The sequence below is a fragment of the Marmota flaviventris genome, chromosome 18, assembly GCF_047511675.1.
Source record: "Marmota flaviventris isolate mMarFla1 chromosome 18, mMarFla1.hap1, whole genome shotgun sequence".
NCBI lineage: Eukaryota > Metazoa > Chordata > Mammalia > Rodentia > Sciuridae > Marmota > Marmota flaviventris.
The window spans coordinates 36,660,702-36,686,232 of NC_092515.1; the positions used below are offsets into that span (position 1 = coordinate 36,660,702).

The 25,531-nt window shown below is 38.4% G+C and overlaps 1 protein-coding gene across 2 annotated transcripts; it reads left to right on the top strand.

Annotated features, from left to right (window-relative positions):
• The first annotated feature begins 38 nt into the window (after nucleotides 1-38).
• Nucleotides 39-23,665, top strand: Ogfod1 (2-oxoglutarate and iron dependent oxygenase domain containing 1). Of its 2 annotated transcripts, XM_027939103.3 has the most exons (13): nucleotides 39-246; nucleotides 1,980-2,125; nucleotides 4,529-4,575; nucleotides 9,197-9,297; nucleotides 12,296-12,412; nucleotides 13,000-13,091; nucleotides 13,303-13,431; nucleotides 13,890-14,003; nucleotides 15,439-15,518; nucleotides 15,809-16,116; nucleotides 19,723-19,845; nucleotides 20,360-20,418; nucleotides 20,965-23,665. In XM_027939103.3, exons 1-13 carry the CDS (start codon nucleotides 93-95, stop codon nucleotides 21,124-21,126), a joined length of 1,632 nt encoding a protein of 543 aa, XP_027794904.2. In that variant the 5' UTR covers nucleotides 39-92; the 3' UTR covers nucleotides 21,127-23,665. The 2 variants fall into 2 exon arrangements, with proteins under 2 accessions (XP_027794904.2, XP_027794905.2); XM_027939104.3 differs by lacking the exons at nucleotides 19,723-19,845; nucleotides 20,360-20,418; nucleotides 20,965-23,665 and adding an exon at nucleotides 16,898-17,716.
• The last annotated feature ends 1,866 nt before the right edge of the window (nucleotides 23,666-25,531 follow it).

Here is a 25,531-nt window from a genome sequence, read left to right on the forward strand (position 1 = left end):
CGCTGGGGAATCGCGGGGGCATTCTGGGAATTGTAGTTTCCGGAACGAAGTAGCCACTTCATCGGTGTGGCGTGGTTCGTATACCTTGTGAGATGAGTGGAAAGCGGCCCGCGGAGCCTGGCCCGGCTTGGGGGGGGAAGAAGGGAAAAAAGGAGGTGATAGCACAGTTTTCCGATGCTGTCACGGAGGAAACCTTGAAAAAGCAGGTGGCTGAGGCCTGGAGCCGTAGGACACCGTTCAATCACGGTAACCGGGTGCTGTGAGGGAGGAGCCCCCGCGCAGGGGTCTGGAAGCCTGGGGAAAAGCTCTGCGAGTGGAGCCCGGGCCCGAGGGGGAAGAGGTTTTGGAGGACTTTGGTCACCTCCGACCCTCCTGCCTCAACTGCTGCTCCCTTTCATTTTAAATTTAGTCTGAAGTGAGAAATCTGAGAAGAAAAAATGTAGGCCGGAGAGTGTCGGGAAGTAGACGCACCAATTGACAGAATTCTGAAATCCGAGATTACGAAGTTAGGATTTTTACTGATGGTGCGTCGTTGGGCAATGGATTTAATCTTTTTTAAGCTTTAGTTCCTTTATATATATATATATATATATATATATATATATATATATATATATATATATATATATGCGTATATACACACATATATATATAGTATTATATAGATTAACAGTATTTATCTCGGAAAGATGTTGAATGGCAATGATAGATGCATGCACGCATCAGTAAATGTTTCCCTGAGTAAGGGCCAGTAAACATTTGGACAGATATTCAAGTGGCTTTCGTGATGTTTCTGGCAAGCGTTATGCTCGATCATCCCATGATAATTTAGCCAGAGCATTTGCTGTGAGCTGTCAGAGAACAGATACCTGAGGCACTTGTTTTGGCGAGTCTGGCTGTATGACCTAAGAAATAAACGTGTCTTGACCAAGGGAAGGATCACTTTAACATCTCTCAAGGGATTCCACCCTCAGCTCCAAGTTACACTTCATAGGATACAGCTCTTCATGTGTCATGAATTTTCTTCCAAGGTTCACCATATATTTTTTGTTTCAGTTGTTTAAATGCTTTGATGAGGTAAATCCTGGGTGTTTGGGATACTGAGAAGAAAGTGAATCACTTAGTATTTAAAGTGCAGGGTTTGGACACTGGCAGGCTTCTCAATTCCCTCATCTGTAAGATAGGGGTAGTGATATCTACCCCACACATTAAAGTTAAATGAAATAATAATGCATGAACAGCACCACTGAACCAGGCACTGGTAGGAGGTGGTGGTGGTTAGTTTTAGAGGAATAGTGATCTAGCCTTCCAGAGGTAGTGGGTGCAATGTTGGGATAAAAATCAAAAGTTATGCCTGAACTGCTTTATTTTTAAAAAGTATGTAATAACTTCCTCCCATAGTAAACTAGGGGAAGAAATGGGAGAGTTGAAGAGAAATTACCAGCCATTGTTGCTCTTGTTTTTCTATTGTAATTTTAGATTTGGGAGGAAAGAATTAAGAATGTAAAATACATTCAGTAATCATTAAACTGAAAAACTAAAATTTAAAAAAAAAGCAGGAACTTTGATTTAATGATGTCACCTATGCTCATCTTAAGGACTAGTATTTTAAGCAGCATTTAGCCAGGCATAGTGGCACAGGCCTGTAATCCCAGTGATTGGGAGGCTGAGGAAGGAGGATTGCAAGTTCCAAGCCAACCTCAGCAACTTAGCAAGACCCTGTTTAAAAGTTTAAAAAAAAAAAAATGGCTGGGGATGTGCCTTGGTGGTTAAGCACCCCGGGTTTAATTCCTGGTACCAAAAGAAAAGAAAGAGCAGAGCTTCCGATTCTTTCCTACCCACCCAAATCTTAGATATTAGGCATTGGGTCCCCTAAAATTCATGACCAACATCCCCTTTTGTATTCTCCTTGTTGTGTTACTTTGGGGTCAAAAACACAAAAGGAAAGAAAGCCATAGATAATATTTTCCTTCCTACAGAAGCCATTGCCATGGACATGGACCCCTTTCTACACTGCGTGATCCCAAACTTCATCCAAAACCAAGACTTCTTGGAAGGGCTTCAGAAGGAACTTTTGAACTTGGACTTTCATGAAAAGTATAATGATTTATATAAGTTCCAGCAGGTATTTATTCCCCAGTCACATTAGTTCTTCCACCTCAGAAATTTATTGTCTATAAAACCATTTAATACCTTTAAGACTCAAGGTTTTAGATCGAGTTTGCCTTGGTGGGGGTGGTGCCAGGAGAAGTCCTTAGAGTTCTGTCGTTCAGAACATTCCTTCATTTAACGTAGCCTACTGAGTGTTAACTATGTATTAGGTGCTATAATCATAAGGGAGATTTTGACATTGCCTGCTCTAGAAAACATTAAAGTCTGAAATAATAGGGGTGACGGTGACAAAGGTAGTCAAGAATAGACTAGCAATACATTTTGCCAGTAAGGAAGTTCGTTATAAACAAAGGCACAAATTACATATTTGAGAGTGGTATTGTGAAGGGAGTTATGCATTAAAAGTTAATAACCATTTAAAATTTTGAGTTCATGTCTTTGTTTTAGGTGGGCTTCATATGTTGTAGTATACCCAGCATTACACCCTGTCCAGTTAAATCCATTCCATTTTGGTGGGCAATTTAATTTGGCAGAAAAGACTATCTCGAAATCAAGATTTTCTTTACTCTTAAAAGATTCAGCCCAGACTAGCATAGAAATATGCCATTGGTTTTCTCAGTTTGGGAGATATCTTTCAGTACAGGGAATATATCACTGTTGGATATCCTTTAGAAAGCCTCATGACATCAGGGCCAAAATATTCAAAAAATACAGATAAGAAAAATGAAGAATTATTTTGTTTTCTATGCGATTTCCTTTTGATTTTATCTGGGATAAAAGTAAATAATGGGTTTCTATCCTTTTTATTATTTTACACTAGAACTGATTATCTGGTCAGCTGGCAGTATCCTGCCCTACCTCAATCTATCTTGGACCTCATACATGTGATTGAATCAACCAAGCTAAATACAGGAAAACAGTGAGACTCTTAAATCAGAAAACCTAATGAAAATTAAACTTTTGTCTATAGTAAGATTACACAGGTTAATGAAAACCCAGTTATCTGCCTTTATAAGCCCTCATGCTTATAAAACTGAACTCCTAATCTCTGCCTGTGTCTGCTCCATTTTCCCATCTCAGTTGATTGATCAGCAACTTGATCTTTCTAGTAGTTCAAGCCAAAAATGAGTCATCTTTGATTCCTTTCTCACCCTTCATGTCCATTCCATCAAGGAAATTTTTCTGTCTATACCTTCAAAATATATTCAGTGCCATTTTCACTGCCAGTAGCCAACATCTGATCCAACCTGTCCTTGTCTCTTACCGGGATTATTCTACTAATATGTTAATCGGTCTCCTACCTCATTTATTTTTACAATATCAGCTATTGTGTTCTTTTGCAATGCAAACTGGCCCTAGACATTGAAAAATATATGTTCACAAAAACTTGTTCACAAATGTTCATAAGTCACATTACTTATAATAACTGAAAAGGGGAAAACCTCAGCTGTCCATCAACTGGTGAATGGATAAACAATAGTTTGTTCATTCCATGGAATTTTATTCAGCTATAAAAAGGGATCCATTGCTGCAACGTGGGTGAGCCTTGAAAACATTTGCTAAGTGAAAGAAGCCAGACACTAAAGGCTGTAAATTCCACTTCTTTATAATATCTAGAATAGGAAAGTATATCTACAGGGGTGGGAAATGGTTTTAGTGTAGTGATTTCTAGGAGCTAGGATAGGAGAAAATGGGGAGTGACTTCCTGATGGGTATAGGATTTCATTTTTGAGTGTCAAATTCTGGACCTAGCATTGATGGTTACTGCACATCATTAATACATATGCTGAAACCAGTTGGTTTACACACTTTCAAATGGTTAAAATGCTAAGTTTTATGGGAATTTTAACTGAAAATAAGTCATGTAAATGGAATCACATTATTTCTTTGCTTTAAAACTCCAATGGTTCCTCATTCCTTTGAATAAAAGCCAAATGACATAGACCAGCTCCAAGAACCCCTTTACCTCTTTGATCTCAACTACTACTGCTCTTTCCTTGCTCTGTTCTAATCCACAGTATCCTTGCAGCATCTTAGAATTGACTTTGCCTCACCTCACTGAAACCTGCTCTTGTCCCATTATTTATCATTGCAAACCCCTCCTGGCTCTCAGCACTCCCCACTCCTGTTTCCCAGCTTTATACCAATCGTGTGCCCTTTTTTACATTGTCTGTCTACCTCAACAAACATGAACTTCTCTATGAAAACTACTTATTTATTGAATGAATGAGGTACACTCAGGCCAAGTAACTTGCCCAAGTCAGAATTGCCAGATGGAAGGGCTATGTTAATCTGGTTTCAGAATCCAGGCTCTTAGCCATGATGCTCTACTGCCAGATTCTCACTAAACTGCTCTTCTCCTTGTGTCTAATATATTATAACAAAAAAATCCTTGTCTTTTTCTTTCATGATCAAGTCTGATGATTTGAAGAAGAGAAAAGAACCTCATATCTCAGCAGTAAGGTAAACAAATAATCAGGTTTCTTGGGTGCCAAATATGTGTGAGGCAGAGTAGTAGGTGCTTTAAATGTTATGTCAGATAGTCTTTGTTGACATTATTATCCCATTTTGTAGGAAACAGACTCTGAGTAATTAAACAACTTCTTCAAGTCTCCCCAGCTAAAATTGAGAGATACAAACTCAAGCCTATGATTTTAAAGCTCAAGTTCTTGGGGGGTGTGCGGTGCGTGCATACACAGCACATGGGGTCTCGGGGGCCACTGGGATTGAGCCCCGGGGCTTTTTTTTTTTTACATTAGTTGTCAATGGACCTTTATTTATTTATTTATTTTATTGATATGTGGTGCCGAGACTCGAATCCAGTGCCTCACACATGCTAGGCAATCACTCTGCCACTGAGCCACAACCCCAGCCCCCAGTGCTTTTTATATGCTAGAAAAACACTCTACCTCTGAGCACACCCGTAGCCCAAGGCTCAAATTCTTAATAATAAGTGTTTCACTTTGTTAGTAACTGGAGATACCATTTTTTTCACACTGTAAATTGTGAAGTACTGAAAACAAAACCCCCGTTGTTGACAGGACTATAAATACCTTCATACACTGCTGCAGTCTTTTTTTAAAAGATGGTTTGGAAAGATGCATCAAAACCTTTAAAAGTATTCATATCTTTTTGCAGAGTAATTCTAGTTATAGGAACTTATTGCAGAATAATTAAGGATATGCTTAAAGACTACATATAAGATTATTATATTGTTCATTATAGTAAAAACTCATAGATTTAAGTAGTTACTTGCAGAAATAAGGTTACGAAACATAAAATAAAAACTATATAGTCATTAAATATGTGTATGAATCATAACATGGGGTAATATACAACTATATACAGATATATACATAGATATAAGGATATGTGTGTATTTACCTATTTATTTATTTTAGTTTTTACATTTTAGCATCTCTGAGATCCAGTGATTTGCATAATCACTGTTTTGCCCTAGTTTAATTGGCAACATTTTTTCTTAGGGATATATACAATAATACTTCTTAAAATCAAAGCTGTCTTAGATTCATTGAAATGCATTTTTTGGGGCTGGGGTTGTAGCTCAGTGGTACAGCATTTGCCTACATGTGTGAAGCACTAGGTTTGATCCTCGGCACCACATAAAAATAAATAAATAAAACAAAGGATATTGTGTCCATCTACAACTAAAAAAATAAATAAATAAAAATAAAGAGAAATGCATTTTTTCCCTTGGCCTACTAGGGATTGAACCCAGAAGTTCTGTACCATTGAGCTATATTCCCTGGTCCCATTTGTTTTTTATTTTGAGACAGGATCTCACTGAGCTGCCTAGGCTGGCCTTGAATTTACAGTTCTTCTGCCTTAGCCTTCAGAGCAGCTAGGATTACAGTTGTGTGCCAGTCCACTCAGCATGAGATATTTGTGTCAAGGGAAAAAAAAACAGTATATACAGTATGGTCTTGTATTTAAAAATAAGATGCACACATATACTTGGATATCCATGTGTACAAAATAAAAGAAGTAGGATTACACAGCACATGGGGTCTAGGGGGCCACTGGGATTTTGGGGGATTTTTGTTTTTTGTTTGTTTGGGTTTTTTTTGGGGGGGGGGGATCAGTGCTTTATCACTGAGCTGTATCCCCAGACCTTTTTTATTGTTTGTTATTTGAGACAGGGTCTCACTAAGTTGCTGAGGCTGGCCTCAAACTTGTGATCCTCCTACCTCAGCGCCCCCAGTCGCTGGGATTACAGGCATATAGTACCATACCTGGCTAGAAGTTTTCAAATAAATTTTTGTTTTTCTTTTTTCACTTCTATAGGATTTTTTTTTTCCTGTATTGAGCACATGTTGTTTTATAATAGTTGTTTATCATCTATCTGGTATGAACTATTTTTTCTCATTCTCTTTTTACTCTGAAATACTTTCAAATGTGGTGGCAACCTTTATAGGTTATTTCCTCTAAATCTTGGTTTTGGGTTTTTGGGTTTTTTTGTTGTTGTTTGTTTGTTTGTTTTCCTTTTTTGCACTACTGGGGATTGAATTCAGGAGTGCTCTATCACTGAGCTACATCACCAGCCCTTTTTTATGTTGAAACATGGTCTTGCTTAGTTGCTAAGGCTGGACCTCAAGTGTGATGCTCCTGCTTTAGATTCCTGAATCCCTGGAATTACAGATGTGCATCACCATACCCAGTCTGTTTCTTCTAAATCTTGAAGTATTGCTTACATGTTAACTGAAACACAGTGTTTCATATTTGTGTAGACTTTCCCCACCCTCAAAGCAAGACAGTCTCAATTTAAGGCATCATCTCATGAGTTCACAGCACCCTTCTGGTAATTATTTAATCTGAGACTATAACATCCATAACTAAAGGTTAACAGCCAAGAATGAAAACCAAAATTCCTTGATCATTACTGAGAGTTGATCTTTTCATTCCCCATTTGGATTCTGGAACTTCTCTCATCAGTACTGACAGATGCTAATAATGACCATGAAGTAAGCCTGTCCCTATGACAAATTCATAGAGTACAAGAACCTTTTTTTTTTTAAATGAAAAATTTTTTTTGGTTGTAGGTGGACACAACGACTTTATTTTTATTCATTTATTTATTTATTTTTATGTGGTGCTGAGGATTAGAACCAGTGCCTCACCTGCACTACGTGAGCACTCTACCACTAAGCCACAACCCCAGCCCTTAGAAGAGCCTTTTATGGAATAAAGTTGTGGAAGTTTATGATACCAGTTAAAGAAAGATTTAAAGTTTTAATGATATTAGTTGTTTAAAATATCAAGACTTTACAGAAATATTTATCACACAAATTGCTTGCAATCCCTGCCTACCCATTCTTTATAATTTACAGTGACATTAAAAGTTACAGAACACTTGTGGTTGAACTAAGCACAATATTATATAGAATATTTTGGTTTAAGTAATATATCTACCTGGAGACTTGATATTTAGTTGTGAACATTTGTGCATTTGAACTAGGGTACTCTAAAAAATATTAATGAAGTATCTTTATGTGCCTATTCAAACAAATGTAAATCCTTTAAAAACGTTTTTAACTCATTAAGGTTAACATAATTTCACAGATGATTGGCCAAATAAGTCATAAATTGTATTAAAGAGATATCTTTAGAGAACCAATTTAGCTAGAAAATGGAAGTGTTCACATATTTTACTGGTATCCTGCTAGCATCAGAACTTCAATGAAGGACTTTATTTATTATTGTACAGCTAGTATAGTACTCATTGTTAATGTGATTTAAAGTCGTGATCTTCTACAACAGTATTACCCAAATGTTCATTAAATGGTCTAGTATTAGTGTTTGTGATATTGCTGTTTATAACAGAAAATGTGTGTGTGTGTGTGTGTGTGTGTGTGTGTGTGTGTGTATTTCGTACTGGGGAGTAAACCACAGGCCTTGTGCATGATAAGAAAAATATATTTAATCTTAGTCCCCACTCCTGGCACCAAGCTCCAAAAACCTTTGGAAATTTGTTAAGATTAGTAAAGATGAATGGAGCTTCTTTTTTTTATTATTATTATTACAAACCCCTTTCAGCCATACTTGAGTTTATGTTGATGAGGTGACTTTTGAAAAGCCCAAAAGCTGGAGAGGGACTAGTTACCAAGGAAGCTAACTATGTGATGGTTCTGTTGGAACTTTTAGCCCTGACCATCCCAGCCTCCCAAAGGAAAGAAAGGGCTGGCAGATTGTTGGGTTAATCAGTAAAGTCTCCACAGAATTTTCCAACGGAAGAGTTTCAGTCTGCTGAAAACATGGACGTGCTAAAAAGTGGTGTCCCTGCAGAGGACATGGAGCTCTCTGCCTCTTCCCCAGTACTTTGCTCTATGGATCTCTTCCATCTGGCTGTTCCTGAGTTGCATGCTTTATAATAAACCGGTAATATAGTAAGTAAACTGTCTAAGAGATGGCCAACATTAAGGAAAATGTTGTAAGAACCTTTGATTTATAGCTACTTAGAAGCACTTGCGATTGGTATCTGAAGTTGCATGGCAGTCCCGTGGGACTCAGCCCTTAACCTGTGCTAACCTCTCATAGGTAGTGTCAGAATTGAACTGAAATGTAGGATACCTAGGTGGTTTCAGAGAATCAGTCAGTATGGGGAGAAAAACCAAACGTGTTTGGTGTTGGAAGTAAAATGTATAAAGGAAAAATAGTGAGGCTGAGTGTGGTATATACCAAAAAAAAAAAAATGGTTGAGTTTTTCATTTTACTGCTGAAAAACATGTCTGAAAATCAGTAATTTAGAATGCTGTGATAAGTTGATATGACAAAGGCCAAAGTGCTGCCATGGAAGGACATACTTTAAATTTTTAAGAGGAGGAAAATGAAATAAGACTTTGGAGAAAAATATGCTCTAGTAGCTAGAGATTTATATTTATTTCTTTGGGAACATTAATCTTAAATTACACAAGTTTAAACTGAAAAACATTCTCAGAATGTCTTGAATGAAATAAGAATGAATTTCTTTAATAAAATGTGATCTCCAAGAAAGAAGAGTTGTGGCACAGATCCAGTTAGAGCCCACACTCTGGCATAACAAGTTATTTTTTGTTTTTACTTCTAGGAAACTTCTTTTTGAAGATTTCCGGACCTGGCTTTCTGACATTTCTAAAATTGACCTGGAATCAACCATTGACATGTCCTGTGCTAAGTATGAATTTACTGGTAAGGAAGATAAAACCCTGATGTCTATAAGATTTAAAGGCTTTAATTCCACCATGATAGAAAGATAGCACTAGTACCAAAATACTAGCCTAAATATCCCTATATAACATTAGGATTTTCCTAAGGACCCAGCTCATATACAGAAATAGCCACCATGTTGGAGGGGATGAGACAGCTGTTCTCTGGAAATATGATGAAAGCTATTGACCATATTTTCAAGGGAAAAAATGCTCATAATGCACATACACACTAACCTGGCAGGCAGTATCTTGAGATTCAAAGATAATAGTATAAATTCTGTTCTAAGAGTTCCTAAGAAACAGTCATCTCCCTCAGTGCCATTTCTCTTTATTTCAAATTCAAATGTGAATGCCATGACAGTCCCTGTCACCTCCGTACTCCTTCTTCTCCTGAGAGATATTCATTGTCACCAGTTTGAGAACTGCATTCTTCCAGTTCTCTTTTCAGGACACATAAATGTATTTTTTAATATAAGTTTAGCTTTTAATGTAGAAGGAGAAGTATTTTCTTTTTTTTTTTTATGTTACTGTATTTTTTATACCTTTATTTATTTATTTTTATGTGGTACTGAGGATTGAACCCAGTGCCTCACATATGCTAGGCAAGCACTCTACCACTGAGCTATAACTGCAGCCCCAGGAAAAGTATTTTCTTATTGTTTGTTTTTAACTTAGTTATACATATGAAAAGCCATGTCGTATAACAAAATTTTATTTATTAATTAATTGATTCCTTTTATGGTACTAGGTATCAAACCCAGGACCTCACATATGCTAAGCAAGTGCTCTGCCAATGAGCTATATAGCTCCAGCCCTTTTCTTTTTATTTTGAGACATGGTCTTGCTACATTGCCCCATGTTAGCCTTGAACATTATGATCCTCCTAACTTGGCCTCCCAGGTAGCTAGTATTACAGGTGTGTGCCTGGCCATTTATATTAAATATATTTTTTTCTTTTTATTTTCTAGTAATTTCAAAATTATAGAAAAGTAGCAAGTGTAGTTCAAATAATTTGTTTCCTATTTTACTTGAAAGTAGGTCATAGTCATGGTCATCCATAACCCCTGAATACTTCAGTAATTTCTGTAACAAGTATGTTCTCCAACATGATAGTAATAACCCATCAAAATCAGGAAATTAGCATTTGTACATTATTCTCATCTAATCTGCAGGCCACATTTACATTTCATCATTTGGTCCTTGGTAGCAAAAGAATCCAGTCAAGGGTTGCACATAGTGCTTCCTCATGTGTCTTTTCAGGCTCCCTCAGTCTAGAACAGTAATTCTCAGTCATTCCTGGACTCTCCAAATCTTGAAGCTTTTGAAAATTTGAAGATGAGTTATTTTGTTAATATTCCTCAATTCAAATTGGTCTTTGAAGTTTCCTCAGTATTGGATTCAGTCTGAGCAGCTTAGGCAGGAATATTATTAATGTTGCTGTGTTGTCTTCACTGAATCCTACAATGGTACACAGTTTCTGTGTGTCACATTATTAGTGATATTAACTTTGATTACTTAATTAGGTTTGCTAAGAATAGGTTAGTCCACTGTTCTTTTTTCCCTTCATCAGTATGTATTTTGTGGAGAGATACTTTAAGATTAGGTAATTGTCTCTTTTCTCACTGAACTTTGATTCACTCTTTTAGTGGTGTCTTGCTAAATTATTGCAGCGAAGGTTGCCAAATGTTGATTTTATAATACAGTTATTTCTTCTGTTTATTAATTGTCATTTTACTGTACAGAAAATCTTTCTCCCCACTTTTAATCATTTAATCATGTTGATATGGATTATGTAATGGGTTGTTATCAGTTACTATTATTGTATTGATGCTTATATCATCCTTGATCAAGGAGAGTATCTTCAAACTGACTTCTGTCTCCTTTCCTTAGTCCCATCATACTTTTATTTTTTAATTTCTGCAAAGCAAGATTTTCCCATGCTTATATTACTGATGCCTAGGTCCTAGAACAACTTAGGGTCAGCCATTATTCCAAAGAGCCTTGGTTCCTTTTAGTGAAGAATGATACTTAAAAACTAAGCTCTAGGCTCTAAGTGTCCTTGCCACTATGGTGCACTATTCCCAGACCCTTTTATCGGAAAGAGGTAGCCCATACTGGTATACATATCAAGATACACATGGATGCATAAACATACATTTACATTTGTAAGTTTTTCTGTACCTATATAAGTCTATACAGATATAAGAGACTGAATTTACATTGATCTTCCAGTTTGAATTGAACATCACAGGGTTCCTTCTAAATTTCTTTCCCATATTTGTAATTCCCTTCTTCCACAGTGAGAAACCTGGTTTCCATTATCTTTAACACATTTATTTATTGGAACAATCATTCCATGTTTATATGATCTCAGTCCCGTGAAGCCTTCTCTCCCCATCTGATTCCACATAGATACCTACATTGCTAAGGCTAAAAGGCCATCAGATGGCAAATGTAGCTTAAGGAGTTAACGGGAACCGGTACTACAAGATCTATATAAAGTATTCTTTAAAATAGCCAAGTAGTAGAAACAACTTAGTTAACAAATAGGAAACTAACTAAAAGGGAAAGGAAGTAAATCTATAATTCATATAGAATAACTGTGCAGCCATTAAAAGTGATGTCAGATCTGTATGTTGATGTGGAAAGATTCTTGCCGTGTAATAAAAAATGTAGGCCTCAAACAACCACTGTAGGAGAACATTATTTTTTTAAAGTAAATGCACACATATAAGAAAAATACTGGAAGAATATATATAAAAATATTGTATGGGCACTTTTCAGTATAGAGTTTCTATGTTGGCAGTTTTATTTTTATACTTACAAAAGAAGAAGAAATGTCATTTTAAAGGCAGGGGACATTTAAAACTGGAGCTGGCATTAAAGATGAATATCAGAAGGACTGATCGTTGATGCAGAGTAAAGTGGCAGCAGCTCATTGTCTGCAAGGATCTGAGGTGTGCATTCAACTATTGCAGATGCCCTGCTCTGCCATGATGATGAGCTAGAGGGGCGTCGGATTGCCTTCATTCTGTACCTTGTTCCTTCCTGGGATAGGAGTTTGGGAGGCACCCTAGACCTGTACAACGTTGATGGTAAGTTAAGTTTGTGTTCATCACTGCCACTGACCACCTCTAAATTAATCCCTGTTGATTAAGCACCACCATTCTTATATACACTGTGTGTCCTCCCTAAAGGGCGTGGAAGCTATTCATTATAGTGACTGCCTCAGGAGGAATTGAAGCCAGCCCTGACAACCACCTCTTGAAATTATACTTAAAGTGAAAGTTAATTAGAATTGATTTAAGGTGAGAAATAGCTTCTGCTTCTGATACTGACTGTGGAAAGGTAGAAAGCATACAAAGCCACCTGTAGCTGGTCTGTATGATAGGAAGTCAGAGATTTTTTTGAATGATTGACACCAGAGGTTGACACTAGGAGAATTTTCAGAACCTCCCCCAGCCCTTATCAATGGCAGATGTGTGATACAGTAAGAATACATGTCACCTAGCAGAACTAGCAAGTATGAGTGAAACAGATGAAGGGGTTAATCTTTCAGGATCTGAAGAGTTTTATAAATCTAAATACCCTTAGAAATTTGAGGATTGTGAAGAGATGAGGCAGCCTGGGGATGGTTAATGATAATGAACCACCTTTGTGGATGTGTTCTCTCCTGGCGCAGAACACTTTCAACCGAAGCAGATTGTCAAGTCTCTTATCCCTTCATGGAACAAACTGGTTTTCTTTGAAGTGTCGCCAGTATCCTTTCACCAGGTAAAGATCATAAGCCACAAATTACATAGAGTACTAAGGATCATGCTTTTTTGTCATCTATTGATATCTAAATGTGACAGCTTCCTGTTGGGCTTATTATCTGACCAGGTCATTTTAGTACCTAGCTTGAAGGAGCCCCAGATTAATGTGCCTTAGCTGATGCCCTCTTTCTTCATCTTTGTGTTGATGTGCTGCTGTCTTGTCCTTTCAGGTGTCTGAAGTTCTCTCTGAAGAAAAGTCACGTTTGTCTATAAGTGGCTGGTTTCATGGTCCTTCCCTGACCAGGCCTCCCAACTACTTTGAACCCCTCATTCCTCGGAACCCTCACATCCCGCAAGATGTAAGGATAAGTTATTGGAATTCTTATCTTTGAGCTGTAGTATTTTATTTGTTTTTCTGATTTTAAGATGAGCTCTTCCTGATAATGAAACTAGATTTTGAGCTTGCCCTTTCCACTTTTAAAATTTTAAATAATTTTTTTGTAGTGTTTTTTTAAACCCAGGGCATTATATATGCTAGGCAGGCACTCTTATCACTGAACTACATCCCGAGGTCTTTTTATTTTTATTTTCAGACAGTGTCTCACTAATTTGTCCAAGTTGGCCTTGAACTTGGGATACTCCTCCCTCAGCCTCCCAAGTAGCTGGGATTACAAGTGTGTACCACTGTGCCTAGCTGTTTAATAGGAGAAACTTATAAAGTGAGGATTTGCATGTATCTTACTAATGTGAAATAATGTAAAAACAAATGCTGCAGTAATAATTAAATCATCTTTTGCATCTGTGACTTCTCTAAAAGCATGAAATTTTATATGAGTGGATCAACCCTACGTACCTTGACATGGATTACCAAGCTCAGATTCAAGAAGAATTTGAAGAACGGTCTGAAATTCTCCTGAAGGAGTTTCTTAAGGTAGGTCAGGCACTGAGCTACGTCCCCACCCCTTTTTTGGTCTTGAGACAGGATATTGCTAAATTGCCCAGGCTGGCCTCAAACTTGTGATCTTTCTGCCTCAGCCTTCTGAATAGGTAGGATTATAGGCATATACAACTGCACCTGGCCCTGTTCTGTATATCTTGTTTGATATACAGTCTTACTTGAATGGGTGAATAGACAGAATACAAAAATGGTGATGTTAAACATTGGTATCAGTCGTATGTCTGGTAGGTTGAATCTCCCAGTTCCCTATCCTTAATGGTCCAAACACAGAAAACTTCTACACTGAAAGGGAGTTGTGTCTAGTTGCCTTTCTATTCATTTGATGAATATGGTGCTTATTATTATTTTATAATAAATTACTAATTATAGTTGATTTACACCTACTAATGAGTGTTTAACAATGATGAGGCAGATCTGAAGTCAGAAAACTGATCATGTCCTGACTCTAGTTTTACTAACCTGAGCAAATCACTAAATCTGTATATCTGTTTTATCATTAATTATACTAGGATAATACCTGCCATGTGTTTCTTGCAGAGTTATTGTGAGGGCCACATGAGATAATGTGTTGGTAAGGTGCTTCACAGTTGACCATGAGTCCCATGGAGTTAGACTTCCAAAAGGAGCTTCTCCTCTATGAAAAGGAGAAGAGAGATTTTACATTCTCTCACACATAGTTTTCTCTCAATTTTCTCTGTCTCTTTCCTTCTCTCTCTCTCCTTCTCTCTCTCTCAGATTGTTATAGATGACTTTAGAATATTATAGAATTTGAAAATTATAGTAAATAAATTTGTTTAACCCTATTTAAAAACTATGCTGTCCTTTATCTTTTACGTATTTATAACTGTTAAGAAGCCATAGGAAATTGCATTAAACAAATAAATTCAAAGCGTCTTGTGAATGTTTCAGTAGATTAATGAGTTTCTTGTATTGTACTTGATTTTTTTTTTTTTTTTTTTTGGTACCAGGGATTGAACTCGGGGCACTCAATCACTGAGCCACATCCCCAGCCCTATTTTGTATTTTATTTAGAGACAGGGGCTCATTGAGTTTCTTAGCGTCTCACATTTGCTGAGGCTGGCTTTGAACGCGTGATCCTCATGTGTCAGCCTTCAGAGCTGCTGGGACTATAGGTGTGTCCAATGCTAATTGCTCCTGGTTTTTTGTTTTTTGGGTTTTTTTGCAGGAGATTACCAGGAATTGAACTCAGGGACACTTGACTACTGAGCCACATCCCCACCCCGATTTTGTATTCTATTTAGAGAAGGGTCTCACTGAATTGCTAAGCACCTTGCTGAGGCTAGCTTTGAACTTGCGATCCTCCTGCCTCAGCCTCCTGAGCCACTGAGGTTACAGGCCTATGCCACTGCGCCTGGTGTTCATTGCTTCTTTATTGCTTATTTTCCAGCCGGAGAAATTTGCAAAAGTCTGTGAGGCCTTGGAGCAAGGAGATGTGGAATGGAGTAGCCGTGGTCCCCCTAACAAAAGGTAGAACCTGTCCTCTGAGATGTTTGCATCTGCATTTAGCGCCTACTTTTTTTTGTCTGAACAGCTCACTTCCAACAATAGGACCTTAGCTTTAACAACCATTTGTTTCAAGGAGCATCCATTTTGTCAGGGACATCCAGACCTTAGCAAAATCTCTCCATTGTAGTAACTTTGTTTTAGTAACCTGTGCCAAGATTTAGGGGAAGAGGTATAAAGTTGATGATGATCTTTTATTCCATGAGTAATTTTACATGTGGAACTTGATGCAACTTGACATTATTGCTTTTCAGGTTTTATGAGAAAGCTGAGGAGAGTAAGCTCCCTGATGTACTGAAGGACTGTATGGAGTTATTTCGCTCGGAGGCACTGTTTTTGCTGCTCTCCAACTTCACAGGCCTGAAGCTTCACTTCTTGGCACCTTCAGAAGAGATTGAGGACCAAAAAGAGGGAGAAGCAGCCTGTGCTGCTGATAGCACTGAAGAAGGAACTAGCCAGAGCTCCTCTGAGCCCGAGAATAATCAGGCAGCCATCAGGAGCAACAGCCAGCAGAGCCATGAGCAGACAGACCCAGTGCCAGAAGACAACGAAGCAAAGAAAGGTGAGCTGCTGTTAGGATTTGTCCTTGTTTACCATTAACCATTTATCATTTAGTCATTTATTCATTCAACAAATGTTTCTTGAGCATCTGCTACTGTGAGCCCCATTTCAGGAGCTGGAAAACAAAATGGACAAGGACAAGATCTCTGTTTCCCTGGAGTTTACATTGCAGTAGGAAGGGACAGCGGTTAAATGTCTCTACACACAAGAAGTATGATAAGTGCTGTGCATAGCATTGTAATAGGGGCATGTGATAAATGACTGAGCCCCTCCAGAAAAGCCTCCCTGAGGAGCTGGCGTTTATTTAAGCTCAGATCTAAATTACAGGAAGAATCTGCAGGAAAAAATTCTAGGTAAGGGAACAGCTAGTGCATTGTATTAGGCTAAGAATAGTACACATGGTGGAGAAAATAGTATAAAGGGTGGAATAATCTTAGGCTATGGCTGCTACAGTTGCTCTAAAACACATGAACGTGAAGGAGAGGAAGGCTAGCAACTAATTTCTGCCAAGACCGAAAGTAGCCTAAGAAAACTTGCTTGAATTTGGACTGGTGTATAGAGGGAAATTATTATAAGCAGAGGAACTTAAATCATCTACAAATAAGATGGAAAAGAAAGCAATATAGGCAGTAATGCTTCTTTGGAAATTTTGGAACCATTAACCAAGCTACAAATTCAGCTTAGATCTCTCAGCATCTGTTGACCATTTAGATTGGAAAATCCGTCACCCAGTCACTTTGCTCAGTCTTACATGCCTTGCTTCCACTTTGCTTCTTTCAAAGGACCCTGTGCAGCAAGCGGGCAGACCTGTGGAAACAAAATCACCTTTGTAAGATGCTAACCATGATCAACAACACTCACTCTGTGGCCTCCCAGAACTGACTAACCAGGCACTTCAGTCACCATGGATATTTACGAAAACTAGCCCTACATGGCCTTTTCTGTGCTACTCAATATACAGGACAACCTCTTTTTCATAGATTAGTTTTCCTTGGTAATTGATACTGGCATCTATGCCTAGAACCTAAAAGGAATTTGGGTGAAGGTCAGTGAAGAATCAAGGATTAAAAAAAATCTTCTGTTCCTTTTTGGTTTCATTTTTATGGGGACCTGCAACTTAGAATAAAAATCTGTATGAGAAATCAAAAGATACTTTATTTTGTTTTTTGAGCATCTATTGTATGTAAGGCCCTAGGCCAAAAATTAAGTAGGGAATATAAAAATGAATTAGAAAGATCAGTTTACAAAGTTTACCTGAACAAAGCTATAGTTTGTTTTTAAGTAAAAGGTGTAAAATTGCTTTGTGTATAATAGCAGCATTTTGGACATAGTTAGGGCATGACTAGTCAGATAACAAAAACCAATACAAACCTGGTAATTTTAAGGACATTTTAAATATAAAGACACATGTCAATTTCAGAATGTTGAAAACAAATAAATAAAGGGAAAATAATAATCACCTAAAGGTGGCCACTATTAACATTTGTAATATGTTCCAGTCTTTTTTTTTTTTTTGCTTTGTAGGCATATACACATGTACAGGGTTTGTGTGTGTTTATAATGGGATTATACCATATATGTTGTTTTGTAATGTTTTTTCACACATAGTATTTTATAAGCCTCTTTCTTATATCTTTCCTTTTTTTTTTTTTTTCTTTTTTTTTGGGGGGGGGGGGTACTGGAGATTGAACCCAGGGGCATTTATCACTGAGCTACACCCCCATTCTTTTTTATTTTGAAAAAGGGTCTCACTGAGTTGCTGAGGGTCTCACTGAATTGCAGAGACTGGACTCAAACCTGAGATCTTCCTGCCTCAGCCTCCGAGTCTGTAGTTCATTTTAAGAATGCATAGCTAAAAGTTTTGAAAACCACTGTTATAATTTTTAATGACTGCAAGGTATTTCATCACATGAACTTAACCAGTCCTGTGTAGTTATTCAGATTGTTTCTAGTTCTTCACTATTGTTATTTCTTAAAATAACTTCTTAAAAGTGCAAATTGTTTAGTGCAATGGGCATAACTTGTGAAACTGAATCAGGAAGATTGCAAGTTCGAGGGCAGCTGCAATATCTTAGTGAATTCCTGACTCAAAATAAAAATAAGGAAGAATGGAGATGTACCTCAGTGGTAGAGCACCTTTGGATTCAGTCTCCAGTATACCATGAAAAAAAAAATGCAAGTGCTATGTCAAAACTGCTCAGAGTTTTAAATCGACTGGCAAACTGCACTCCCCTAAACTGAAATCATCCCTGCCCTCCCAGCAGCATTGTACATGACACTTCCCTTCTTCCTGGGAAACTAATTATGTGTTTTCATTTCCACCTGTGCTTATTATGTTGGTGAAATAGCATATACCTTTCACTGATTAATAATGTGTGGTTGTAAAATTTCCTTGTATTTATTACTTAATTTTCTTTTATAATTAGGGGGTTTTGTCATTTTCTTATTGGTTGTGAAAAAATGTTATGTATAGGAACCTTGTCCCTCTGTCCTGTTGTAATAGTTTGCTTTTTTAAGTTTTGTTCAACTTGTTTTAAACTTTTTTCCTTCATGCTGGGGCTTGAACCTAGGGCTTCTTGTGTACTGGGCAAATAAGCACTACACCACTGAACTCTATTCCCGGCCCACAAGTTTTATAAAATGTTTTAGTAATCAGATCTGTCTGCTTTTCGTGGCTTTGGGTTTTGTTTTGTTTTTGTGTGTGGTGACTTTTTTTTGTATGTGTGTATGTGGTGACATGTTTAGAAATCTCTTCCTTATTTCAAGAGTATATAAAGTAATTCTTAGGTTTTATTTATTTTGCATAATTCTTTACTTCATCTGAAATTTATTATAAAGAAATTGAAATTCAACCTCCCTCCCCAGCACCAGAGTCAGACCCAGTAATTTCTTGTCATTTGTAGGACTGGATGGTAAAACCATGCATTGGTGGCTTGTGCCTGTAATACCAGTTACTCAGAAAGCTGGGGCAATAAGATCAAAAGTTTAAGGTCAGCCTGAGCAATTTAGCAAGACCTTGTCTCAAAATTTGAAAAAAAGGTAGCTCAGTGATAGAGTACTCGAGTTTCAATTCCCAGTCCAAAAAAAAAAAAAAATATTTTTAATAAATAAAATTTAAAAGACTCGGGGTAGAGCTGGGGACATAGCTCAGTTGGTAGAGTGCTTGCTGCACATGCACAAGGCCCTGGGTTCAATTCCCAGCATCACTTAAAAAAAAAAAAAAAATAAGACTCAGGGTATATCTCAGTGATAAAGCACTGGCTTAGCATGCACAAGGCCGTGAGCTCAATCCCCAGTACTGCATAAATTTTAACATTTATTTTTTTCAGTTATAGGTGGACACAATGCCTTTATTTTATTTTTATGTATGCTGAGGATCAAGCCCAGTGCCTCATGCATGCTAGGCAAGCACTGTATCTCTGAGCCACAACCCAGCCCAGAGTTTTTTTAAAAATTAAAAAAATAACCAAATAGTGGAACAGTAGATCAGTTAAAGGTTTAGGGGAATGGGTTCCTCTTAGTACCTTACATAATTTTCATTTCTTTACAATCTAACATTTATATCAGAGTTATTTTTTAAATCTACTGGCCCTTTTGTTTTTGTAAGAGTCAAGTGTCCCCACGTGCCAGGGAGAGCTGAGGCGTTGGAAGACTGGGCATTACACTTTAATCCACGACAACAACAAGACAGAGTTCGCCCTGGACCTGCTTTTCTACTGTGGCTGTGAAGGTAAGAGGGAGGAGGGAAAGCAGTGAGTGTTTCCTTAGAAGGCAGCCTCCTGAGTGACCCTCTCCAGCCGAATAAATTCAAAAGTAGTTTGCTATGGTCAAGATCTCAGGTCACAGAATCTTAACAGTGCAGAGGGTTGTTGGGGGTCATGAATTACTATCTTTCATGTCAAAATGGATTCTATCTGTGACTGGAAAAGGGGGAGATGGACCTTGCCATAATTTTACTCCAGTAAATTGTGGACTTATTCTGGATTTGGTCCACAGCTTTTGTTGCCCTTTAATTATCTCTTAATTTTCTTATTCAGTGTTGATCGAAGTAGGCCTGCATCCCAGTTCAGCTCTCTTGGGAAAGTAGGCATTTAGGGGAAAGGGAACCCCTAAAAACAGATGATAAACTCAAGCTCCCAAGTCTTAGAGCCGGTGACTGCTGAGTCCCAGACCCCTCACTTTTTAGCAGGTGATGTGACTCTTGCAGCAAGAGCCCTCTGAGTGTTATGTTTTCCCCTTGTCAGGCTGGGAGCCAGAATATGGTGGCTTTACCTCCTACATTGCCAAAGGTGAAGATGAAGAGGTAAGTTGTTTCTAATAGCAGACTCTCCTTTTCAGTTCTTGAGAAAGCTTTCCTTCTCCATTGACCTTATCTTTATGACCTCTGCAGCGTCTTTAGTTGATAAATCCTGCCTTGCAATGGTTCTAAGTTCTATAAGCAAATACTCAGCATGCAATAAAGATGCTAAGCATTTATTCTGAGAAATCCAGATTAAGAGGCTGTGGTACACTCCCTTGAGTCTTTCAGTATAGCTAGATGTAAATGATTCACACTGTTGTGTGACCATCACCGCCATCCATATCAACCTAGACCTTGAGCTTAGAGTTATATACTTGCATTTTGATTTCATTAGGTAGATTCTTTCTTGGTCTGTGCTGCTGGAATAGGGCCTGTTTGAAAATGCCTTGGCAACCAGAAAAAAAGCTCATCTCCTAGTAAAGGATCTTTCAAAGGACCCCCATCCCCAGCTTAGATACTTGATGTGGAAACCATGTGTCCATGGTGAACTGTTGAAGACTTGAGAATGTGCTCTGTGTTCTGATGTGGCTTTGTATTTGCCTATTTCAGCTGCTAACAGTGACTCCAGAAAACAATTCTGTGGCATTGATCTACAGAGATAGAGAGACTCTGAAATTTGTCAAGCATATTAACCACCGAAGCCTAGAACAAAAGAAAACCTTCCCAAACAGAACTGGTTTCTGGGACTTTTCATTTGTGTATTATGAATAACAGGACAGGGCAAAGCTGAACAAAAAAGTGACCACCACTACTGGAAAAGTTAGGCATGGAATGAAGGAAAGGTACATGGTGGCCTGTTTGCTAGTGGGTGTTCTTTGGGGGATTGTTTTTGATTGTACGGGGTCTCAAATCTGGGGCCTCATGCATGCCAGGCAAGTGCTCTACCACTGAGCCACATCCCCAGCCCATCTGCTAGTGTTTTAAAATGGTTTTTCCTTTAATAGGACTCATGATTTGTCCTCAAGACCTTGAGCTTAGAGCTATGTACTTGCATTTTGATTTCAAAAAGGTTTTTAATTTTGTTTCATATTGAATTCTTCAATTTCACAGTGACTGCTTCATTAATTTTTTTTTCTAATTTCAGTGATCATTCTTATTGTAAAATTATGTAACAAATTTAGTCACTTATTTAAGTGCGTTGCTCAGTAGGACTGAGTGCATTCACACTGTTGTGTAACCATCACCACCATCCATATCCAAAACCCTTCCATCTCCCCAAACTGAAACCCTGTATCCACTAAACAGTAGCTCCCGGCTCTCCCATGCCCCACCCCCACCATTCTACTCTTCCTCTGTTAATATACTCTCATCCCTCAGGAGAGGAATCATGGAGCATTTGTCCTTTTGTGACTGCTTATTTCACTTAGCGAAGAGTCCTCGATACATCAGTGTTTCTTTTTTAACTCGCGTGATTGCAGCTCCCATGCTTCCCAGTTAAATCAGTCTAGAAATCACAAAAGCTTATTTCATGTTGAGTCCTCAAGTTCTGGTACAGTTTGAATCATTGCGCTTCCTGCGGCTGTCCCACTGTGATTTACAGACCAGGGTGGACATAGATGGATAGTACTGCTTCCTTGGAAAAGGTCTAACCTAAAACCAAGCAAGACATGTCTAGCTGGTAAGAGGACAGGCTGCTTATTGCCATATGTAGTTACTCCCAGGTACCCTCTGCCTTCCCACCTTGAGGTTGTGGCTTCAGTGTGATTATATGAGTCTAGCTTCACATGTGGCTTTCATTTTCCTACAGTATTAGGTACTGTAGAACTAGTTGTCTGTTTTTTCTTTAAGAGATCCAGTGCTCAAAGCTACATGGGAATGTCAAGAGCTTGTCCATTTTACATTTTCCCTCAGCTGCTCCAGCGGGCTCTATCATAACTCCTCCTGGTGTGGTTTTTTTTTTTTTTTTTTTTGGGGGGGGTGCACGGATGGATGAAAGAAGCTGTTCTCACTCCATCTCTAGTGTGTCCCTCTGTTTCCTTTCTCTTTTATCTATTTCTTACTGTTGCAGTAGTTTTTAGTGTCGGTTTTACTAACTAGTAGGAAAAGAACTGGACCTTTAAATGTTTCAACCACTTCTCTTTCATCTCCCGAGTACTAATTCTTTTCTGAAATTTGCAATTAAATAAAGAAAATGAATTTCATTTTCTTTTAGGTTGATGGTTTCTTTTTTTTTTCACATACCCAAATCAGTAAAACACATTTTATCATGTGTTTCCATTAAATGGGTATTTGAGTTTTATACATGTAGTACTATTAGTTTAAAACAATTTTATGTTATAAAACAAATCCTAGTTTTTAAATGAGATAAAAATGTCCAGAGTTCTAGTATTGTCTTCCCACACCCACAAAGTATGTGAACCATTTTACACACTTACTATTTTAGAGACCACAATTCTTTAACCACAGCGTAGTGATGTTCAAGTGGGATTGAAGATACTTTGGTACTAATAGATAATTTTGAAGCTTGCCTTTTCTAAGTTCCCGGGGCCTGAAGGTCACCTGTACTATTACTGCTTTCACTCACTTGCTTTCTAGGGTATTTTCCTGAACAGGGAGGGTAAGGTTATAGTTAATACCTTCATTCAGTGGCTTAACCCCAGCAAGACCCAGGGGAAGGTGCTGGGTAAGTGAAACCCTATGTGTGCCAAGCTTGGGAAATGGTGTGAGGTTATGGCTGTCATTGCTGTCTAAGGCCACCCAGCTTTTCCAGTTCTGGAGAGCTGGGTCTAAATCTCAGATAATACTCACATGTGAGAATGTGCATATTAGTTTCTTCTTTCTTCTCCATGTGTTTATAGTCCACACAACAGAATCTTTTACACTACAGAAACAGATTTGGGTGTTTAAGGGAAGAGAATCCCTAAGGGCCTAATCCTGATGTTGCTGTTAGTTCCTGCATCTACAAAGTACAGGACTGTCGAGGAGAAGGTAATTTGCAGATTGCTTCTCTGTCCTGAGGATGTGGTAATTAAGAAGCAGCTTTCCTCAATAGTCAGGTACCGCATGATGATGTTCAGTCAACGACAGACTGATGGCAGACTGACAGACGATGGCAGTCCCCTAGATTATAACGGACATGCAGATTGCTACTGCCTAGTGAAACCATCACCTCTATTGCAAAGCATTCCTCACATCTAGTGATGCTGCTGTAAACAAGCCTGTGTTGCCAATTGTATAAAAGCATACAGCACATGTATATGTACGGTATGTAATACTTGATGATAAATAAAGTGACTATTATTGTGTATTATATTTTTTAGCAATCATTACAGTGTACTTATATCTAAAAAAAAAAAAAAAAAATTCACCATAAAACAACCCTCAGATGGGTCCTTGAGAAGGTATTCCAGAAGACATTGTCACTACATAGGATGACAACTCCATGTGTGTTGGTGCATTTCCTAGTGGGACAAGATGTGCAGGTGGAAGAGAGTGATAGTGATGATCGTAACCCAGTATAGGTCTAGGCTAATATGTTTGTGTCTTAGTTGATTTTTTCAAAGTTTAAGAAGTAAAAATTAATAGAAAAAATCTTATCGAATTAAGGATATAAGGAAAATACTTTCCTGGATGTGGTGGCACAGGTTTGTAATCCGGTTACTCAGGAGAGAGGCAGGAGTATCACAAGATCAATGCCAGCCTCAGCAACTTAGTGAGACCCCTCTCTAAATAAAAAATTTTAAATAGGGCTCAGGTTATAGCTCAGTGGTAGAACACTGGGTTCAATCCCCAACACCACAAAAAGAAAACTACTTTTTATAGCTATATAAAAAGAAAAATAAAAAGTACTTTTAGGCCGGGCACAGTGGGTAAGCCTGAATCCCAGCAGCTTGGGAGGCTGAGGCAGGAGGATCATGAGCTCAAAGCCAGTCTCAGCAAAAGGGAGGTGCTAAGAGCAACTCTGTGAGACCCTGTCTCCAAATAAAAATACAAAATAGGGATGTGGCTTAGTGGTTGAGTGCCCTGAGTTCAATCCCTGGTATCCCCCCACCCAAAAAAGTACTTGTAACATGTTATACAAGTTTGTAGCCTAGAAGCACTAGGCTATACCATATAGCATAGGCGTGTTGTAGGCTAAACCATGTAGGTTTGTCTAAGTACACTGCATGATATTCGCACAACGAAGAAATTGCCTCAACTTATGACTACTTTTTTGATCCCCGTTACTTTTTAGGGCCTGGAGCCAATGTTGACAACTATTAAACAGCAAAAGAATTAAAACATGAACAACTTTTTTTTTTCAGTACTGGGGATTCAACTCAGGGCCCCAAACATGCTCAGCAAGCATTCTGGCACTGCACTGTATCTCCAGCCCTTTTTCAAATTTCATTTTGAGACAGGATCTCACCGAGTTTCCCAGGCTGGCTTTGATCCTCCTACCTCAGCCTCCTGAGTGACTGGGATTACAGATGTGCACCACCATGCCCAGAAAACTTGGGCTGTCTTTTACTGCTTTCAAGTTAAACCTGAGATGTTCACCTCTATGATATATGGCATCTTTTTGTTAATTCTTTAATAGTGAACCTCCAATTCTTAGAACTCCCTTCAGTAAAGGAAGATTTTTTTCCCCCAGAGAATAACTTTGTTTTTTCAGATTATATAATGAGGTTCATTGTAAAGAATTAAAACCACATGTAAAAATATAAAGTCAAGGTCACCTGTATGGTAATCCAGCCACCGATAGCTTTGTAAGATATCAATGAGGTCTTGCTGAACCACATTTCCCAGAGTCGCCTCCCTGTTTTCTGTCAGTGAGAGCCACAAACTGCCAGATGGAGGGCCAAATGAGGCAGCAGCCATTTAGCAGCTCAATGTCGTTGCTCCCCCTGTTGGCAGGAGTCAGCATCCTTCAGCTCTGACGAAGGCTCTGTCTGCAGGATGCCCTGACCATCAAGGTCTGGGGCAACAAGGACCGACAGATTTCAACCTGTCCTCCAGGGCTCCAGCTCCTGTCTGTGGGTTCCAGCTTGTTCTCTCCAACCTTACATCCTGACTACCTGCTCTGTGGGCTTCAGGCTGCAGCATCTGACAGAGAGTGAGCAACACAGCTTGCATCACCACCCCCCGCAGTTAAAGCCCTTTATATGTTAACTGTCATGGAAATTAGGAATACATT

Bases quoted from the DNA above. Each gene is read 5' to 3' on its own strand.
- Ogfod1 (XM_027939103.3), top strand. From the start codon at position 93: ATGAGTGGAAAGCGGCCCGCGGAGCCTGGCCCGGCTTGGGGGGGGAAG. The intron at 13,092-13,302 runs GTAAAGATCATA...TTGTCCTTTCAG, and splicing joins CGCCAGTATCCTTTCACCAG to GTGTCTGAAGTTCTCTCTGA. The intron at 16,117-19,722 runs GTGAGCTGCTGT...TGTTTTTGTAAG, and splicing joins AGACAACGAAGCAAAGAAAG to AGTCAAGTGTCCCCACGTGC.